Source organism: Martes martes (assembly GCF_963455335.1).
Source record: "Martes martes genome assembly, chromosome: 1".
In the NCBI taxonomy this organism is placed as follows: domain Eukaryota; kingdom Metazoa; phylum Chordata; class Mammalia; order Carnivora; family Mustelidae; genus Martes; species Martes martes.
The window spans coordinates 65,140,281-65,163,405 of NC_137888.1; the positions used below are offsets into that span (position 1 = coordinate 65,140,281).

The 23,125-nt window shown below is 38.6% G+C and overlaps 1 protein-coding gene across 1 annotated transcript in view; it reads left to right on the forward strand.

Moving 5' to 3' along the window:
• Positions 1-23,125, forward strand: part of CFAP91 (cilia and flagella associated protein 91) — a gene marked incomplete at its 3' end in the record, with an annotated part of 127,579 nt that overhangs the window by 8,223 nt on the left and 96,231 nt on the right. The window contains 1 exon segment of the mRNA XM_080800349.1: positions 1,212-1,265. Coding sequence (XP_080656475.1) covers positions 1,212-1,265 — 54 coding nt within the window.

Sequence of the window (23,125 nt, forward strand, 5' to 3'; positions counted from 1 at the left end):
TATTATTAGAAAATGTCTTTTATGATAATATTAGCAGCTATCAGTTTTGAGTGCATGGGGTGTATCAGGTACCAGTTTAAGTGCTTTATATCTATAATCATTTTTTTTTAGATTGTATTTTTAAGTAATCTCTACACCCAACAAGGGGCTCTAGCTCACAACCCCAAGATCAGTAGTTGCATGCTCTACCAAGTGAGTGAGGCAGGCACTCCTATATAATCAATTTTTATAACAGAATTGTAGGATAAGATATATTATTCCTCTTTATCAATATGGAAGCTGAGACCAAGAGAGGAAAAATAAATTGCTTGAAGTCTCTTAAGTTAGCAAGTGGTAGATCTGGGATTCCAGCTAAATCTGCCTAACATCAGAGGTACTAGCTGTAAGTAAGAATGTAAACTTGAGAACAAAATGAAGTCATCAAATCAAATGAGATATAGCAGATTCATCATGACAGTCATAGTACATGGGAAATTGTTCTAAGTGGACAAATAGGCGACATTCACTGTCTTTGTGTGAGTGTTGTCAAAACCATCATTGTCGAAAATTTCACTTTGTTTCATTTGTGATCAATATTCATGTGATAATCCTGTAGTTGGGTTAAAATAAACTGAGGATCTCTCTATAGGTCTTATGTGTTTAGAAAAACAGTCTTAATGCCATATGTACATAAGCTTTCTTGAGAACGTAAATTTGTTATCCACATTGTTATTTGTGAGCAACCTCTTTAGAGAAGTTTTATAACGCTGACTTTTTAGAGAAGTGTTAAATTTTCAACATAGTATACTCAATTCCTAGACTTTCTGGGGGTAGTTTTTAAAACTAAGTCATTGCAAATTTCATAATGTCTCAGGGAACTGGAGAAGTTGCTGGGAGCGTATGACCAGCTGAAGCCCAGGTATAAGGCATTTCTTCTGAAACTGTGGCTTGTTTACCATCTGCAGGGAAAACACTGGAATGTTTATTACAAATGCAGATTCATTAGCTCTGTCTTAAATCTGCTGGATCTCCTGGGCTAAACTTGGTAATTAGCATTTTAAACAAAATCTCCCCCACTCTCCAGTGATTTTGTGTTTGTCCAGGTTTAAGGATTACCAATACGGGATCTTCTAGCTCACTGATTTTAAGGGACTAATATGAGAGTTGGAATAAAGCCCAGAGAACACACAATGAAAAAGTCCCACATGTTTTTGTTTGTCTTTCTCCACCAGACCTTTCCTTCCATTTCAACAGATGCCATTCAGTGTTGTTTTTGCAGCAACCAAGTAAGTAACTGTTATTTTACAACTTTTTTTTCTAGTTTATTTTTTGTTTGTTTTCATATTTGTTTCCAGAAGATAGTTCTCTAAATCAACGTTTTTCAAATTCCAGATCACAAATCATTAGAAAGTCATGACATATTTTAGTGAGTCATGATTAGCATTTTAGAAAATGAAATAGAAAATAACCAAAAGCATCAGATACATTGAGGGTAAATTGCCTTTTTGCTAATAATTTCTGTTTTGGATAGATATATACATATGTTAGTATGTAATGATTATGATGTAAAATATATTTCTTATTACACATTTTGGTAAAAATAAAAGTTAAAAATGCTTTAAATATCCTCTTTGCTTCCCTGAAACACACACTTATTTGGCAGCAGCTCTTCAGCATTTTATCAAGAAAAGTAATCAGTTATGAAATAGTTTTTGAGTACTGGAAGTTCATAATTTAATAATCATCTAATCTACACAAGGTTATTTAATATACAAAGATCAACAAAACATGGTTTTTGTCCCACAGAAGAATGGCCCAAGGTGACAGAGAAGTAAGGGACAAGGGCCAAAGCTGGGATGAATGTGCAGTTCTCCAGTATTGTTTTAGGGCTGTACTGTTTTGCTCTACTGTTTCCTGTGTCAGTATAACTTAATGTGTGTATAAGAGAAGTAATTGAAATGATCAGGAAAAGAAACCTTTCTTAAGGTCTCAGATTTCTGAACAGAAATTTAGATAGGGCTTGGCTTTCAAACAGGTATTTAAAGGATACCCTAATGATACAGCATTTTATGAATAGATGTTATCAAATGTCTGTAATCCTCAAGATAAGTGCCAGTTATGATCCCAATTCTCTGAGTATTTATTTATTTATTTTTAAAGATTATTTATTTATTAGGGAGTGTGTGAGTAGGGGGGCCGGTTTGCAGACTCCCCACTGAGCAGGGAGCCTGACACAGAGCTTGAACCCAAGATCATGATCTGAACCAAAGGCAGATGCTTAACTGACTGAGCCACCCAGGTGCCTCTCTCCTCTGATTTTTTAAGACTATGCATGGATACTTTTGGCTCTTATACAGATGGAGAATAGATTTCTTGCTCTCCCCCTAGAGAGAACAACTTTGTGTGGTGTCAGTTTACTTGGGGACGGCTGCAGACTTGTTTTCGGTGAAATGCTCTGTATGAGAAAGGGGGAACATATGAGATTGGGAGATCCCTATAGATATCTTTGATAATTCTTTAAAAGCAGGCTTAATGGATCACCTACTTTGGAGGTAATATTTACGTCAGGTCTAACAGTTGTTTAATTGTGGGGAGTTCCGGGCTGACAGCGATGAACACTGAGCCTCTTCTTTTCTAAATAACTGTGACGTGAGAGATTCCCTATAAGAATTAAACCATAACAGTTGACATCTTAGATACTCTCTTAGAAGTTTTAAAGGAATTAATCAGTGTCCCTGAATGAAATCAGCTCTGGGATTCTGGCAGGGTTGAATTTCTGAGCAATGAGGATAATTCACCTTACATTAGCAGGGATGGAATTGTCTGGGGGACCAGCTGGCCTTCTCCAGCCCTTCATGGTTGGCTGTGGACTCTTTACTTTGGACTCATGTAAGCATCTTGGTGAAAAGGATAAAAAGTTAACATTTTTAAAAAGTTCAGTGGCAGTTTTTAGTTCCATGTAAGGAGCTTGGCAGTTGCCATCTGTCCTATCAACAAGGAAAAAGCGGAACAAACTGAAAAAGCAAAACAACTTTTCTTGGATCTGTAAGAAAGGGGAGGATTCAGGGCAAACTGCTGCCCTAAGATTAGAGAGTCAGACAGGTTATAAGGAGGCATGGATTCCCAGAATCCCAGAGATTCATGAGTGGAAAAGACTCCAGAAACCAATTCCAGATAGGAAAACCTGAACAATGACTGATGAATTGCAGGGTGCCTGGGTGGCTCAGTTGTTAAGTGTCTGCCTTTGGCTCAGGTCATGATCCCAGGGTTCTGGGATCAAGCCCCACATCGAGTTCCCTGCTCAGCTGGAAGCCTGCTTCTCCCTCTCCCACTCCCCCTGCTTGTTTTCCCTCTCTTGCTATCTCTTTCTCCCTGTCAAATAAATAAAATCTTTAAAAAAAAATTGATGAATTGCTGGAGGCTCTGAGAATTAAATTTTAGGGGGATCTAGTCACTGGAGCTCCCACAATTTTGTGAGATTTACCTCCAGGAGCTCAACTAGGTTCTCACAGGGGGTTTAGGGAAAAAGCCCCTCATGTGGGGAGTGGAAAGGGAACTATTTTGAAATATGCCAGAGCACTGTGTTCTTAACAAGGTCAGTTATTGGGAGAAACTAGTTAACCAGAGTCTAACCTGCTGGTATTACTATGGCCTAACTCACCTGGGGGAAGGATAATAACTCTATCCTCCTCTAGCCATCTTGCCCTACCTGGGGAGGGGGCAGGTGGAGAAAAAACTGAGAAACACTTAGGAAATTCACAGTCCATATGCATAGGCTCACCAAAAGACTGAGACATAATCACAGAACAATAGAATACTTATTTTCCCCCTCTTTCCCACCTCACCACCACATTACTAAAGGCCTATTTACAGTAGTTCTCCTCACTCAGTATATTATGTGTATCAGTCAGGAATCAAAAGGCATACTGAAAGGCAAAAAAACACAATTTGAAGAGACAGTATAAACATTAGAACCAGACATGGGAGATATGTTGGAATTATCAGGTCAGGAATTTAAAATGACTATGATAACATGCTAAGGAGGTCTAATGGATAAAGTGGATAGCATGCAAGATCAGACGATGTAAACAGAGAAAAGGAAATCTTAAATTAAAAAAATGCTAGAAATAAAAAATGCTATAACAGAAATGAAGAATATCCTTGATGGGCTCACTAGTAAGCTGGACATAGCTTAGGAAAGAATTTTGGAGATAGAAGTTAGAACCACAGCAAGTCATAAAACTGGAAAGCAAAGAGAATAAAGACACAAAGACTGAAAAAAGGAACAGAATATCCAAGAGCTATGGACAACTACAAAGATAAAATAAATGTGTAATGGAAATACCAGAAGAAGAAAGAGAGAAAGGAACAGAAGGCATATTTGAAACAATCACTGAGGATTTCCCCCAAATTAATATCAGACACCAAACTACAGAGTTAGGAAGCCCAGAGAACACCAAGTAGGATAAATGCCAAAAAAAGTACACTTCTTTTACTGAACACCAAGCAGGATAAATGTCAAAAGAAGTACACTTCTTTTACTGATAAGTACTTTTCACTGATAAGACATATCTTATTCAAACTAAAGAAAATCAAGATAAAGAAGAAATTTTGACAGAATCTAGAGGACAAAAATACCTTACTTACAGAGGACCAAAGATGAAAATTACTTCTGACTTCTCAGAAATCATGTGTGCAAGAAGAGAGAGACATGGAGGAGGAGTCAAGATGGCAGAGAAGTAGCAGGCTGAGAAGACATCGGGTAGCAGGAGATCAGCTAGACAGCTTATCTAACCATTGTGAACACCTACAAATCCAACGGGAAATCGAAGAGAAGAAGAGCAACAATTCTGGAAACAGAAAATCAATCACTTTCTGAAAGGTAGGACCTGCAGAGAAGTGAATCCAAAGCGACGGGAAGACAGACCGCGGGGGGAGGGGCCGGCTCCCGGCAAGTGGCGGAGCAATGGGAGCACTAAATCAGGACTTTTAAAACTCTGCTCCACAGAGGGACATCGCTCCAGAGGCTAAACCGGGGGGAAGCCCAGGCGGGGTCAGCATAACCCCAGGTCCCGTGGGGTCACAGAAGGACCGGGGGTGTCTGAGTGTCGCAGAGCTCGCAGGTATTAGAGCGGGGAAGCCGGCTACAGTGACAAAGCTGAGGAGTGAGCTCTCAGCCCGGGGTTACCTTGAGCCAGTCGCAGTCTGGATGGGCTTGGAGCACAGCCAGAGGTCATGGAGACGGAAGCGACCAGGTGCTTTTCTCCAAGTGCCAGCAATTGATTGCTTTCCTCCAGGTGTGACTGGAGGCCAGGGAGGCAGGGGTGGTTGGGCACTTTTCTCTGAGGGCGCACTGAGGAGCGGGACCCCAAGCTCTCTGCTCCTCCGGGCCGGAGATTGGGAGGCTGCCATCTTCATTCCCGTCCTCCGGAACTCTACGGAAAGCGCTCAGGGAACAAAAGCTCCCGAAAGCAAGCCCAAGCGGGTTACTTAGCCCGGCCCCTGGCAAGGGCCGTGCAATTCTGCCTGTGGCAAAGATACTTGAGAATCACTACAACAGGCCCCTCCCCCAGAAGATCAACAAGAAACCCAGCCAAGACCAACTTCACTCACCAAGAACAGCGAAATTCCACAGGAGGAGAAAGCAAATCTTATCTGGACAAAATGACAAGGCGGAAAAACTCACCACAAAAAAAAGAACGAGAGGCAGTACTGAAGTCTGGGGACCTAATCAATACGGACATTGGTAATATGACAGATCTAGAGTTCAGAATGATGATTCTCAAGGTTCTAGCCGGGCTCGAAAAAGGCATAGAAGATTTTAGAGAAACCCTCTCTGGAGAGATAAAAGCCCTTTCTGGAGAAATAAAAGAACTAAAATCTAACCAAGTTGAAATCAAAAAAAGCTATTAATGAGGTGCAATAAAAAATGGAAGCTCTTACTGCTAGGATAAATGAGGCAGAAGAAAGAATTAGTGACATAGAAGACCAAATGACAGAGAATAAAGAAGCTGAGCAAAAGAGAGACAGACAAATACTGGACCACGAGGAGAGAATTCGAGAGATAAGCGACACCATAAGATGACACATTAGAATAATTGGGATTCCAGAAGAAGAAGAAAGAGAGAGGGGAGCAGAAGGTATATTGGAGACAATTATTGGAGAGAATTTCCCTAATATGGCAAAGGGAACAAACATCAAAATCCAGGAGATGCTAAGAACGCCCCTCAAAATCAATAAAAATAGGTCCACACCTCGTCACCTGATAGTAAAATTTACAAGTCTTAGCGACAAAGATAAAATCCTGAAAGTAGCCCGGGAAAAGAAATCTGTAACATACAAGGGTAAAAACATTAGATTGGCAGCGGACCTATCCACAGAGACCTGGCAGGCCAGAAAGAACTGGCATGATATATTCAGAGCACTAAACGAGAAAAACATGCAGCCAGGAATACTATATCCGGCTAGGCTATCATTGAAAATAGAAGGAGAGATAAAGAGCTTCCAGGACAAACAAAAGCTGAAAGAATTTGCAAACACCAAACCAGCTCTACGGGAAATATTGAAAGGGGTCCTCTAAGCAAAGAGAGACCCTAAAAATAGTAGATCAGAAAGAAACAGAGACAATATACAGTAATAGTCACCTTACAGGCAATACAATGGCACTAAATTCATATCTCTCAATAGTTACCCTGAATGTTAATGGGCTAAATGCCAATCAAAAGACACAGGGTATCAGAATGGATAAAAAAAACAAAACCCATCAATATGCTGCCTACAAGAAACTCATTTTAGACCCGAAGACTCCTCCAGATTTAAAATGAGGGGGTGGAAAACAATGTACCATGCTAATGGACATTAGAAGAAAGCTGGGATGGCAATCCTTATATCAGATCAATTAGATTTTAAGCCAAAGACTATAATAAGAGATGAGGAAGGACACTATATCATACTCAAAGGGTCTTTCCAACAAGAAGACCTAGCAATCTTAAATATCTATGCCCCTAACATGGGAGCAGCCAACTATATAAACCAATTAATAACAAAATCAAAGAAATACATCGACAGTAATACAATAATAGCAGGGGACTTTAACACTCCCCTCACTGAAATGGACAGATCATCCAAGCAAAAGATCAACAAGGAAATAAAGGCCTTAAATGACACACTGGACCAGATGGACATCACAGATATATTCAGAACATTCCATCCCAAAGGAACAGAATATACATTCTTCTCTAGTGCACATGGAACATTCTCCAGAATAGACCACATCCTGGGTCATAAATCAGGTCTCAACCGGTATCAAAAGATTGGGATCATTCCCTGCATATTTACAGACCACAATGCTCTGAAGCTAGAACTCAATCACAAGAGGAAATTCGGAAAGAACACAAATACATGGAGACTAAACAGCATCCTTCTAAAAAATGAACGGGTCAACCAGGAAATTAAAGAAGAATTGAAAAAAATCATGGAAACAAATGATAATGAAAACACAACGGTTCAAAATCTGTGGGACACAACAAAGGTAGTCCTGAGAGGAAAATATATAGCGGTACAAGCCTTTCTCAAGAAACAAGAAAGGTCTCAAATACACAACCTAACCCTACACCTAAAGGAGCTGGAGAAAGAACAACAAAGAAAGCCTAAACCCAGCAGGAGAAGAGAAATCATAAAGATCAGAGCAGAAGTCAATGAAATAGAAACTAAAAAAACAATAGAAAAAATCAATGAAACTAGGAGCTGGTTCTTTGAAAGAATTAATAAGATTGACAAACCCCTGGCCAGACTTATCAAAAAGAAAAGAGAAAGGATGCAAATAAATAAAATCATGAATGAAAGAGGAGAGATCACAACCAACACCAAAGAAATACAAACAATTATAAAAACATACTATGAGCAACTCTATGCCAACAAATTTGACAATCTGGAAGAAATGGGTACATTTCTAGAGACATATAAACTACCACAACTGAACCAGGAAGAAATAGAAAACCTGAACAGACCCATAACCAGTAAGGAGATTGAAACAGTCATCAAAAATCTCCAAACAAAAGTCCAGGACCAGACGGCTTCCCAGGGGAATTCTACCAAACATTTAAAGAAGAATTAATTCCTAGTCTCCTGAAACTGTTCCAAAAAATAGAAATGGAAGGAAAACTTCCAAACTCATTTTATGAGGCCAGCATCATCTTGATCCCAAAACCAGACAAGGATCCCATCAAAAAAGAGAATTACAGACCAATATCCTTGATGAACACAGATGCAAAAATTCTCACCAAAATACTGGCCAATAGGATCCAACAGTACATTAAAAGGTTTATTCATCATGACCAAGTGGGATTTATTCCAGAGCTGCAAGGTTGGTTCAACATCCGCAAATCCATCAATGTGATACAATACATTAATAAAAGAAAGAATAAGAACCATATGATACTCTCAATAGATGCTGAAAAAGCATTTGGCAAAGTGCAGCATCCCTTCCTGATTAAAACTCTTCAAAGTGTAGGGATAGAGGGCACATACCTCAATATTATCAAAGCCATCTATGAAAAACCCACTGAAAATATCATTCTCAATGGAGAAAAACTGAAAGCTTTTCCACTAAGGTCAGGAACACGGCCAGGATGTCCGTTTTCACCACTGCTGTTCAACATAGTACTAGAAGTCCTAGCCTCAGCAATCAGACAACAAAAAGAAATTAAAGGCATCCAAATTGGCAAAGAAGAAGTCAAACTCTCACTCTTTGCAGATATGATACTATATGTGGAAAACCCAAAAGGCTCCACTTCAAAACTGCTAGAACTTGTACAGGAATTCAGTAAAGTGTCAGGATATAAAGTCAATGCACAGAAATCAGTTGCATTTCTTTACACTAACAACAAGACAGAAGAAAGAGAAATTGAGGAGTCAGTCCCATTTACAATCGCACCCAAAACCATAAGATACCTAGGAATAAACCTAACCAAAGAGGCAAAGAATCTATACTCAGAAAACTATAAAGTACTCATGAAAGAAATTGAGGAAGACACAAAGAAATGGAAAAATGTTCCATGCTCATGGATTGGAAGGACAAATATTGTGAAAATGTCTATTTTACCTAAAGCAATCTACGCATTTAATGCAATCCCTATCAAAATCCCATCCATTTTTTTCAAAGAAATAGAACAAATAATCCTAAAATTTATATGGAACCAGAAAAGACCTCGAATAGCGAAAGAAATATTGAAAAAGAAAGCCAAAGTCAGTGGCATCACAATTCCAGACTTCAAGCTCTATTACAAAGCTGTCATCATCAAGACAGTATGGTACTGACACAAAAACAGACATACAGATCAATGGAACAGAATAGAGAGCCCAGAAATAGACCCTCAACTCTATGGTCAACTAATCTTCGACAAAGCAGTAAAGAATGTCCAATGGAAAAAAGACAGCCTCTTCAACAAATGGTGCTGGGAAAATTGGACAGCCACATGCAGAAAAATGAAATTGGACTATTTCCTTACACCACACATGAAAATAGACTCAAAATGGATGAAGGACCTCAATGTGAGAAAGGAATCCATCAAAATCCTTGAGGAGAATGTGGGCAGCAACCTCTTTGACCTCAACCGCAGCAACTTTTTCCTAGGAACATCGCCAAAGGCAACAGAAGCAAGGGCAAAAATGAACTATTGGGATTTCATCAAGATCAAAGGCTTTTGCACAGCAAAGGAAACAGTTAACAAAACCAAAAGACAACTGACAGAATGGGAGACGATATTTGCAAACGACATATCAGATAAAGGGCTAGTATCCGAAATCTATAAAGAGCTTATCAAACTCAACACCCAAAGAACAAATAATCCAATCAAGAAATGGGGAGAGGACATGAACAGACATTTCTGCAAAGAAGACATTCAGATGGCCAACAGACACATGAAAAAGTGCTCCACATCACTCGGCATCAGGGACATACAAATCAAAACCACAATGAGATACCACCTCACACCAGTCAGAATGGCTAAAATTAACAAGTCAAGAAATGACAGATGCTGGCGAGGATGCGGAGAAAGGGGAACCCTCCTACGTTGTTGGTGGGAATGCTAGCTAGTGCAACCACTCCGGAAAACAGTGTGGAGGTTCCTCAAAAAACTGAAAATAGAGCTACCCTATGACCCAGCAATTGCACTACTGGGTATATATCCTAAAGATACAAACGTGGTGCTCCGAAGGGGCACGTGCACCCGAATGTTTATAGCAGCAATGTCCACAATAGCCAAACTATGGAAAGAACCTAGATGTCCATCAACAGATGAATGGATAAAGAAGGTGTGGTACATATGCACAATGGAATACTATGCAGCCATCAAAAGAAATGAAATCTTGCCATTTGCGACGACGTGGATGAAACTAGAGGGTATTATGCTTAGTGAAATAAGTCAGTCGGAGAAAGACAACTATCATATGATCTCTTTGATACGAGGAAGTGGAGATGCAATGTGGGGGGTTTGGGGGGATGTAGGAAAAGAAAAAAATGAAAGAAGATGGGATTGGGAGGGAGACAAACCATAAAAGACTCAATCTCAAAAAACAGACTGAGGGTTGCTGGGGGGAGGGGGCACGGGAGAGGGTGGTGGGGATATGGACATTGGGGAGGGTATGTGCTATGATGAGTGCTGGGAAATGTGTAAACCTGGCGATTCACAGACCTGTACCCCTGGGGATAAAAATACATTATATGTTTATTAACATAAATAAATTAATTTTTAAAAAAAAGAAGAGAGAGATGTGAAAATTTAAAGTGTTGAGAGAGAAAAAAAAAATCAACCTGGAATTCTGTATCCTATGAAATTACCTTCAAAAATGAAGGAGAAATAAAAACTTTCTCAGACAAACAAAAATTGAGAAAATCTGTTGCCATTAGACCTGCCTTATAAGAAATATTAAAAGATGCTCTTTAGAGAGCAGGAAAATAATAAAGGTCAGAAACTTGGATCTGCATAAAGAAAAGATGGAATAAATGAAGGTAAAATGAAAAGTTTTATTTTTTTAATCTAACAGTTGACAGTTTGTTCAAAATAACAGCAATAATGTATTTGGGAACATAGTTGATAGACAGAAGACTCTTGAAAATATGGAGGTTAAGGGTACTGACCCTGGCATACTGAAAATCCATGCATAACTTTTGACTTCCCCAAAACTTAACTACTCATAGTCTACTGTTGACTGGAAGGCTTACCAATAATATAAACAGTCAGTTAACACATACATATTTTGTATGTTGTATATATTATGTATTATATTTTTTACAATAAAACTAGAGTAAAATGTTAAGAAAATCATAGCAGAAAATAGAATTACAGTACTGTACTGTATTTATGAAAAAAATCCACATATAGATGGATCTATGTGATTAAAACCTGTGTTGTTCAGGGTTCAACTGTATGTGTGTTTGTGTGTGTGTGTGTGTGTGTGTGTGTGTGTGTGTGTGTGTTTGCTTATGTATGCTTATATATAAGTAAAATGACAGCAATGATAGGTGAAAGAAAAGAATTAGGATTATTTTGTTATTATATAAGGTGTGTACACTACCCATGAAGGAATATAATGTTGTTTGAAAGTGGACTTGGATTAGTTTTAAATATATATTGCAAGCTCTGGAGCAACCACTAAAAAAAGTAAAAAAGGAAGTATAACTAATAATACTTAATAAAAAAGATAAAGTGAAATCATATAAAATGTTCAACTGAAGCCATAAAAAGCAGAAATATGGTAGAAGACAAAATAAGAACAGAAAACAAGAGCAACAAATAGAAAATGGTAACAAATATAGTAGACTTCAATCCAAATATATCAACAATCACTCTGACCATCAGTGGTCTAAATGCGCCAATTAAAAGACAGATATAGTTAGGATGGATCAAAAAACAAGAACCAACTATATATTGTCAATAAGAAATCCACTTTATTTTTTTATTTTATTCAGTTTTAAAATTTTCCAGTATAGTTAACATACAATGTTATATTAGTTTCACCTGTACAGTGTAGTGATACAACAGTTCTATACACTACTCAGTGCTCAGCATAATAAATGTACTATTTAATCCCCATGATTTATTTCACCCATACCCCCAGCTACCTCCCCTCTGGTAACTACCAATTTGTGCTCAACAGTTAAATGAGTCTATTTCTTATTATCTTTCTCTCTCTCTTTTTTTAAAGAAACCCATTTTAACTATAAAGACACTTATAGATTCTTTTTAAGATTTTATTTTAATGTTGGGGCACCTGGGTGGCTCAATGGGTTAAGTCTCTGCCTTCAGCTTAGGTCATGATCTCAGGGTCCTGGGGTTGAGCCCCACATCAGGTTCTCTGCTCAGCAGGGAGCCTGCTTCCTTCCCCACCCCCTGCCTGCCTCTCTGCCTACTTGTGATCTCTGTCTGTCAAATAAATAAATAAAATCTTAAAAAAATTTTTTTTTATTTTTAATGTCTACACCCAGTGTAGGGCTTGAACTCACAACCCCACGATCTAAGAGTTGCTCTATTGACTGAGCCAGCCAGGTGCCCCAAGACACTTATAGATTAAATGGGTAGAGAAAAATACATTATGCCAACACTAATTAAAAGAAAGCTACAGTAGTTATACTAATTTCAAAAAGAGCAGACTTCAAAGCAAGGAAGATTATCAGGGATAAAGAGAGGCATTATGTAATGATAAAAGGCTCAGTTCTCCAAAAAGACATATATTCTTTCATGTGTATGCACCTAACAACAGAATGTCAAACTACATAAGGCAAAAACTAATAGAATTACAAGGAGAAATGGATGAATCCATTATCATATTTGGAGACTTTAACACCCTTCCAGCAGAAATGGACACATCTAGCAGGCAACAAATCAGTAAGGCCCTACTTGAACTCAAGAACACCATCTATCAACTGGATGTGATTGATATCTACAGATTACTTTGTCCAACAACTGCAGAATACATATTCTTTTCAAGTTCACATGGAACATTCACCATGATAGACTACATTCTGGGCCATAAAACACAATTTAACAAATGTGAAAGAATAGAAATCATATAGTGTCTGCTCTCAGACCACAATGGAACTAAACCAGAAACTAGTAACCTTAGGATAACAGAATTCCTGAATATGTAGAGATTAAGTTATACATTTCTAAATAACACAAAGGAGAAAGAAGAAATCTCCACAGAAATTGAAAAATATTTTGAGCTTCATGAAAATGACAATACAGTTTATCAGTGGAGTACGTTGAAAGCAGTGTTCAGAGGGAAATTTATAGCATTGAATTTATGTATTAGAAAAGAGCTAAAACCAATCATCTAAGCTTTTACCTTAGGAAACTAGGAAAAGAAGAGCAAATTAAATCCAAAGCAAAAGAAAGGAAACAATAAGAATCAGAGCATAAATCAATGGAATTGATCAAGGAAATCAATAGAAAAAAGTCAGTGAAGCCAAGAGCTGGTTCGTCAACAAGATCACTAAAATTGATACCTGTAGCTGGGATAACTGAAAAAAAAAAAAAAAAAAAAAAGAGGACACAATTTACTAATATCAGAAATGAAAACAAGGACCTCACTACAGATTTTATTGATGTTAAAAACGTGAAGGAATACTATGAATAACAACACCCTCAAATTTGGTAACCTAGATGAAAAGACTAATTTCTTGAGGGACACCTGGGTGGCTCAGATGGTTAAGCATCTACCTTTGGCTCAGGTAATGATCTCCAGGTCCTGGGATCAAGCCCCATGTTGGGCTCCTGTGCTCAGCATGAAGCCCGCTTCTCCCTCACCCTCTGTCTGCTGCTCTCCCTGCTTCTGCTCTCTCTGTCTCTCTTTCTCTCTCAAATGAATAAATAAAATCTTTAAAAAGAAAAAAAAAAAGGTGTCTGCCTTCAGTTTGGTTCATGATCCCAGGATTGAGCCTGGGCTCCCTCCTCAGCTGGGAGCCTGCTTCTCCCTTTCCCTCTGCCCCTCCCCTAGCCCACTCATGCTCTTTCTCACTCTGCTCTCTCTCTTTGGTAAATCTTTTCCTTTTAAAAAGAAAATACTTGAAAGACACAATTTGTCCAAACTCACACAAGAGGAAATAGACAATGTGAATAGACCTGTATCTATTAAAGAAATTAAATCAATAATTAATAACCTTCCAAAACAGAAAGCACCAGACTCAGATGGGTCTACTGGTGAATTCTACCAAACATTTAAGGAAGAAATGATACCATTCTCAACAATCTGTTTTAGGTAATAGAAGAGGGAATACTTTCTAACTTTATTAGGCCAGCATTATTTAAAACCAAAATACATACAAAGACATTAAAAGAAAACTGCAGACCAATGAACATAGGCACAGAAATCCTCAACAGTATATTAGCAAATCAAATCCAACAGTGTATAAAAAGAGTTATACACCACAACCAGGCTGGCACTAGGCTAATTCAGCATTTGGAAATCAGTTAGTGTAATCCATCATATCAACAGGCTAAACAAGAAAAATCACATGATCACATTAATAGAGGCAGAAAAAGTATTTGACTGTATCCAATACCTGTTCATGATAAAAACTATGAGTAAACTAGGACTAAAAGGAAACTTCCTCAACTTGATAAAGAACATGTACAAAAACCTTACAGCATACTTAAATGTTGAGAAACTCAAAGCTTTTCCACTAAGATCAGGAACAAGGCAAAGATGTCCCCTCTCACTCCTTTTCAATATCATAAAAGTCCTAGCTAATGCAATAAGACAAGAAAAGAAAATAAGTTACACAGATTGGTAAGGAAGAAATCTGTCTTTGTTAGCAGATGCTATGTTTATCTATTTAGAAAATCAGGAAAAAAGGACGAAAAAAACTAGAACCAATAAGTGATTATAGTAAGGCTGCAGAATACAAGGTTAATAAACAAAAATCCATTGCTTTCCTATGTACCAGCAATGAACAAGTGGGATTTAAAATTAAAAATGCAGTACCATATACATTATCATAAAAAATGAAATATTTAGGTATCAATTCAATAAGATATATACAAGATTTATAGGAGGAAAACTATAAAACTTCGATGAAAGAAATAAAAGAACTAAAGTGGAGAGAGATTCCATGTTCCTGGATGACAAGACTCAGTATGGTCAAGATGTCAAGTCTTCACAACTCAATCTATAGATTTAATGTAATCTCAGTCAAAATCCCTGCAAGTTATTTTATGACTATCAAAAAATTGATTCTAGAGCTTATATGAATAGTCATTATGTGTTGACAATAGCCAACACAATATTGAAGGAGAAGAACAGAGTTGGAGGACTGACACTACCTGACTTCTAGACCTACTATTAAGCTATAGTAATGAAGACATAATGGTATTGGGAAAAGAAAAGACAGATCAGTGAAACAAAATAGGAAGCCCAGATGTAAGCCCACATAAATATAATCAACTGATTTTTGACAAAAAGAATAAAAGCAATACAATAGAGCAAAATAGTTTTTTCAACAAATGGTGCTGAGACAACTGGACATCTACATGCAAAAGGAAAAGAAAAAAAAAGAATCCAGACACAGACCTTACAACCTTCACAAAAATTAATTCAAAATGGATCACAGATCTCAAGGTAGAATGCAAAACTGTAAAACTCTTAGAAGATAACAAGAAAAAACCTAGATGCCCTTGGGTATGTTAATGAATTTTTAGCTGTAACACCAAAGGTACAATCCTTTAAAGAAATGATGGGTAGGGGCGCCTGGGTGGCTCAGTGGGTTAAAGCCTCTGCCTTCGGCTCAGGTCATGATCCCAGCGTCCTGGGATCGAGCCCCACGTCGGGCTCTCCGCTCCATGGAGAGTCTGCTTTCTCCTCTCTCTCTGCCTGCCTCTCTGCCTACTTGTGATCTCTGTCTGTCAAATAAATAAATAAAATCTTTAAAAAAAAAAAAAAGATGGGTAATCTGAACTTCATGAAAATCAAAAACTTCTGGTTTTTCGAGCAAAGATGGGAGAGTAGTAGGAGGACCCTAGGCTTACCTTATCCCTTGAACACAGCTATTATTCTGAACACTCAAGAAATCTGAGTACTGACAGAACAAACTGCACCACCAGAGGGAGAGAAAAGGTCACATCGTGGAAGGTTGGAGGTGTGCAGATGTGATGTGGGGGAGAAAAGGATGGCGGGTGCTGCAGAGGGGAGGGAGACCTAATCATGGAGACAGGCAAGGTGGTGGGGGGTGTTGCACAGGGGTAACATTTCACACACGGAAATCATTTCCCCCAAGCAACTGACTGGGAAAATGAGAGGGGCTGATTATTGTGAGTTTTTACAGTCAACAGAACTCAAAAGACTGGAGTTTTAGAGTTCTGTGCCATGGCTGGTGTGGGGCCTGGTAGGTGCTGCAGTCCTCCTGTGGAGGAGGGCAGAAAGCCTGAGAGCAGACAGCGTGATCCAAGGATCCCCTGGGATACAGAGATGGTTCCCCCTTCTTGGAGTGCATCTGCAGGAAGTAGAATTGCTTCTCCAAGGAAAAAAGGTGGCAGGTACCATTATGCTCCCCCAACCCTTAGCATAGACACAAACATCTTCTGAGGGTGGCTAGCCTGGTCACTGGTTTTTGCTTCACTTTATTCCTAACTCCTTCTAGGACAAAACTGTACCAGCCCCAGTGTGGCAAGACCTTTCCCCAGAGGGAAGGTCCAAGCCATGCCAGGTCCCAAAAGTTTGGAGCTGTAAAACTCAGCCAGCCTGCCTGGGATAAAACACAGGTGCCCTGCACTGCCAGGTGGGCAGACATCTGGACACAGGGGGAAGGCAGGGATCTGTGGGATCCCTGGGACATACGAGGGAAGATTGTTCGCTCTTTTCTATGGGCTTCCTAGACAGTAGTGGGCATAAACTCCCCTCTAGGGAGAGGGCTGCCCCTCAGCATAAACTAACTTCAGTAAGCAACACAAGCCAACAGTGGCAGCATAAACATCTTCCCTGCCCCTCAGCATAAACTAACTTCAGTAAGCAACACAAGCCAACAGTGGCAGCATAAACTGCTTACACCAAGCCCTGCCCTCTTGCACTCTGCAGTTGCTTCTTTAGTAGGGCAAGCGTGCCTGAGAACCTGGATAGCGGGCCCCTCCCCTAGAAGACCAGCATAACTGCACTGTATGCACCAAGTCTACTGACCATAGAGTGCTGCAAAGCATCAGGTCTCTCTTAATAAACAGACCAGAGCACACGTAGTTAAAATTTGCCACTCTGGCCAAGTTCCAAGCAGTCCCCAGTGCAGGCAAGGTGAAATTCCGCAGAGGACTGACCTGAGGGAAAGAATAGACATAACACAGCAGCAGATGTACACAGCATCTAGAGAGACACTTCTTGGAAGTGCCTAGCCCTGGACAGCATATGAACCTCTTCTTCATAGAGCCATTACTCTCAGGAGCAGGAAATATAACAGGCTTTCTTAATACACAGAAGACGACAGAGGGGTGCCTGGGTGGCTCAGTGGGTTAAGCCTCTGCCTTCAGCTCGGATCATGGTCCCGGGGTCCTGGGATCGAGCCCCACATCGGGCTCTCTGCTCGGCGGGGAGCCTGCTTCCTCCCCTCTCTCTCTCTGCCTGCCTCTCTGCCTACTTGTGATCTGTCTGTCAAATAAATAAATAAAATCTTAAAAAAAAAAAAGACAGAGACCTAAACAAATACCAAGATGGAGGAATTCATCCCAAAAGAAAGAAAAAGAAAAGGTCACAGTAGTGATCTAATCAAAACAGATATAAATAATATGCCTGATTCAGAATTTAAAACAATAACCATAAGGATACTAGCTGGGCTTGAGAAAAGCATAGAAGACATCAGGGAGACCTTTATCACAGAGATAGAAGACCTAAAAACTAGTCGGGCTGAAATAAAACATTCTATAACCAAGATACAAAATTGACTGGATGTAATGACCACAAGGATGGACAAGATATGAAGAAGTGCTAGAATAAAATTATGGAAAATAATGAAGCTGAAAAGAAGAGAGAAAGAAAAATATTGGATCATGAATGTAGATTTAGGGGACCCAGTGACTCCACAAGGTATATAACATTCATATCATAGGAGTCCCAGAAGAAGAAGAGAAGGAAAAAGGGGCAGAAGGTTTATTTGAGGAAATTATAGCTCAAAACTTTCTGATCTGGGGAAGGAAGCAGATATCCAAATAAGGCGGCACAGAGAACTCCCATCAAAATCAGCAAAAGCATGCCAACACCAAGACACATTGTAGTAAAATTTGCAAAATGTGGAGATAAGGAAAAAATCCTAAAAGCATCAAGACAAAAGAAGTCCCTAACTTATAAGGGAAGACAAATAAGGCTAGCAGCAGACCTTTCCACAGAAACTTAGCAGTCCTGAATGGAGTGGCATGATATAGTCAATGTGCTGAATGGGAAAATACTCTGGGAAAAGCCAAAGTATTTTGGAAATGGGAAAGACCAAGAATACTCTATCTATTGTCATTCAGAGTAGAAGGAGAGAGAGTGTTTCCTAGACAAAAACTAAAGGAGTTTGTGACCACTAAACCAGCCCTGCAAAAAATTTTAAAGGACACTCTTTCAGTGGAAAAGAAAGACCAAAAGTAACAAAGACTAGAAATGAACAGAGAAAATCTCCAGGAACAAGGACAAAACAAGTAATACAATGCCACTGAATCCATATCTAACAATAATCACTGAATGTAAATGGACGAAATGCTCCAATCAAAAGACATAGGGTATCAGAATGGATAAAAACAAAACAAAACAAAACAATCAAAACAAGACGTCTGTATGCTGCCTACAAGAGACTCACTTTAGACCTAAAGGCACCTACAGATGGAAAGTGAGGAGATGGAGAACAACTTAACATGCTAACAGACATCAAAAGAAAGCTGGAGTAGCCATGCTTATGTCAGATAAAGTAGATTTTATTTTATTTATTTATTTTTAAGATCTTATTGATTTATCTGACAGAACACAAGTAGGGGGAGCAGCAGACGGAGAGGGAGAAGCAGGCTCTCTGTTGAGCAGGGAGCCTGATGTGGGGCTCGATCCCAGGACTGTGGGATCATGACCTGGGGCAAAGGCAGACACTTAACCATCTGAGCCACCCAGACACCCATAAAGTAGATTTTAAATCAAAGGCTGTAACAACAAGAGTTGAAGAGCACTGTATCATAATAAACAGGTCTGACCAGCAAGAAGATCTAATGATTGTAAATATTTATGCCCCCAAGTTGGGAGCACCCAAATATATAAAACAATTAATACAAACATAAAGGAACTCACTGACAATAGGGGACTTTAACACCCCACTTAGAGCAATGGACAGATCATCTAAGCAGAAAATCAACAAGGAACCAATGGCTTTGAAGGACACACTGAACTGGATGGACTGAACAAGATATATTCAGAACATTTCATCCTAAAGCAGTAGAATACATATTCTTTTTGGGAGCACATGGGCATTCTCCAGAATAGATCATATACTAGGTCCCAAATCAGGCCTCAACAAGTATAGAAAGACTGAGATCATACCACGAATATTTTCTGACCACAACACTATGAAACTTGAGGTCAACCACAAGAAAAAATTTGGAAAGACCACAAATACATGGAGGTTAAAGAACATCCTGCTAAAGAATGAATGGGTCAACCAGGAAATCAAAGAAGACATTAAAAAAAAAAATACATGGAAACAAAAGAAAATGAAAACATGCTGGTCCAAAACCTTTGGGATGTAGCAAAAGTGATTATTAAGAGGGAAGTATATAGCAAGATAGGCCTTTATCAGGAAGAAGAAAAATCTCAGATACACAACTTAACTTTATACCTAAAGGAAGTAGAAAAAGAACAAGTAAAACCTAAAGCCAGCAGAAGAAGGGAAATAATAGAGCAAAAATAAATGGTACAGAATTAAAAAAAAAAAAAAAAAGAACAGATCAATGAAACCAGGAGCTGGTTCTTTGAAAGAATGAATAAAATTGATACCCCCCTAGCCAGACTTATCAAAAAGAAAAGAAAAAAAAAGACCTAAATAAATAAAATCACAAATGAGAGAAGATAGATCACAACCAATACCACAGAAATACAAACAATTATAAGATACTATTATGAAAAATTATATACCAACAAATTGGGCAATCTGGAAGAAATGGATAAATTCCTAGAACATATACACTACCAAAACTGAAGCACAAAGAAATAGAAAATTTGAACAGACCCCTAACCGGCAATGGGATTAAATCAGTGATCAAAAATCTCCCAGCAAACAAAAGTCCAGGGTCAGGTGGGTTCCCAGGGGAATTCTGTCAAACATTTATTTTTTTATTTCTTTAAAGTTTTTATTTATTTTTTTTTGAAGATTTTATTTATCCATTTGACACAGAGAGAGATCACGAGCAGGGGGAGCAACAGGCAGAGGGAGAGGGAGAATGCAGGCTCCCCATTGAGCAGGGAGCCTGACATGGGGCCTAATCCCAGGACCGTGGGATCATGACAAAGGCCAGACACCCAACCAGCTGAGCCACCCAGGTGCCCCTCTATCAAACATTTTTTTATTTTTATTTTTATTTTTTAAATTTTATTTATTTATTTATTTATTTATTTAAGATTTTATTTATTTATTTGACAGACAGAGATCACAAGCAGGCAGAGAGGCCGGGAGAGAAGCAGGCTCCCTGCTGAGCAGAGAGCCCGATGCGGGGCTCGATCCCAGGACCCTGGGATCATGACCTGAGCCGAAGGCAGAGGCTTTAACCCACTGAGCCACCCAGGCGCCCCCCTCTATCAAACATTTAAAGAAGAATTAATACCTATTCTTCTGAAGCTGTTGCAAAAAAAGAAATGGAAGGAAAACTTCCAGACTCATTCTATGAGGCCTGCATTAGTTCCAAAACCAGACAAAGACATCACTAGAAAGAATTACAGGCCAATATCCCTAATGAATATGGATGTAAAGATAAATTTCCATAAGAGAGTAGCAAGTTGAATCCAACAGTACATTAAAGAGTTATTCACCACATCAAGTGGGATTTATTCCTGGGCTGCAAAGTAGTTCAATATTCACAAATCAATCAATGATATACCACATTGATAAAAGAAACGAAACGAACCATATGACCCTCTCAATAGATGCAGAAAAATCATTTGACAAATACAGCATCCATTCATTATAAAAACCCTCAACAAAGTACAGATAGAAGGAACATACCTCAACATTGTAAAGGCCATGTACAAAAGACCCACAGCTAATATCATCCTCAATGAGGAAACACTGCGAGCCTTCCCTCTATGGTCAGGAATATGACAGGGATGGCCACTTTCATCTTTGCTATTAAAGTAGTACTGAAAGTCCTAGCCTCAGCAATCAGACAACAGATTGGCATCCAGATTGGCAAGGAAGAAGTCAAACATAACTATCCATAGACAACATAATACTCTATGTAGAAAACCCAAAAGACCCCACCCCAAAATTGCCAGAACTGATGACATGAATTTAGTAAAGTTGCAAGATACAAAACCAGTGTACAGAAATCTGTTGCATTTCTATACACCAATAATGAAGCAGCAGAAAAAAATCAAGAAATCAATTCCATTTGCAATTGTACCAAAAACAAGATACTTAAGAGTAAACCTAACCAAAGAGGTAAAAGATCTGTACTCTGAAAACTATAGAACACTTATGCAAGAAATTGAAGAAGACACAAAGAAATGGAAAAACATTCCATACTCATGGATTGGAAGAACAAATATTGTTAAAATGTCTATACCACCCAAAGGAATCCACACATTCAGTGCAATCCCTATCAAAATATCAACAGAACTTTTCACAGAGCTAGAACAAAACAATCCTAAAATTTGTATGGAGCCACAAAAGACCCTGAATAGCCAAAGCAATCTTGTAAAAGAAAAGCAAAGCTGGAGGCATCACAATTCAGGACTTCAATTTATATTACAAAACTGTAGTTATCGAGACAGTATGGTACTGGCACAGAAACAGACATATAGATCAATGTAACAGAACAGATAACCCAGAAATGGACCCATAACTATATGGTCAACTAATCTTTGACAAAGCAGGAAAGAATATCCCATGGAAAACAGTCTGTTCCATAAAAAAGAGTGTAATCTTGCCATTTGCAACAACATGGATAGAATTAGAGTGTATTCTGCCAAGCAAAGTAAGTCAGAAAGACAAATACAATTTTATTTCATTCATATGTGGAATTTAAGAAACAAAACAGATGAACATGGCAGGTGGAAAGACAGGCAAACCATAAATCAGACTCTTAACCATAGAGAACAAACTGAGGGTTGCTGGAGGGGAGATGGGCAGGGGGATGGGCTAAATGGGTGATGAGGATAAAGGAGGATACTTGTGATGAGCACTGGGTGTTATATGTACGTGGTAAATCACTAAATTCTACTTCTGAAACTAATATTACACAGTATGTTAACTAAGTGGAATTTAATACAAACTTTAAAAAAATAATAACTTTTGCTATACAAAGACAGTGTCAGTAGAATGAGAAGACAGCCACAGACTCAGAGAAGATATTTGCAAAAGATGTATTTGCTAAAGTACCGTTATCCAAATTATGTAGTAAACTTCAAACATAACAATAAGAAAAAGAACAACCTTATTTTATTTATTTTTTTTAATTTTTTTTATTTTAATAAACATATAATGTATTTTTATCCCCAGGGGTACAGGTCTGTGAATCGCTAGGTTTACACATAAGAACAACCTGATTTTAAAACGGACCAAAGACCTTAACAGACACTGCACAAAAAGGATATACAGATTGCAAATAAGAATATGAGAAGATGCCTCACATCATATGTCATTGGGGAAATGCAAATTAAAGCAATAATAAGATGTCACTATGCACTTACTAGAATGGCCACCATCTGGGACACTAACAATACCAGCACCAGGAACCCTCATTCATTGCTGGTGGGAAATACAAATTGCTATAGCCACTTTGGGAGACAGTTTGGCTATTATAAAACTAAACATACTCTTAGCATATGATCCAGCAATCTTGCTCCTTGGTGTTTACCCAAGGAGTTGAAAACGTACACAAAATTTTGAAAAATTTACACAAACCTGCACATAAACCCATTAGTATTTATAGCAGCT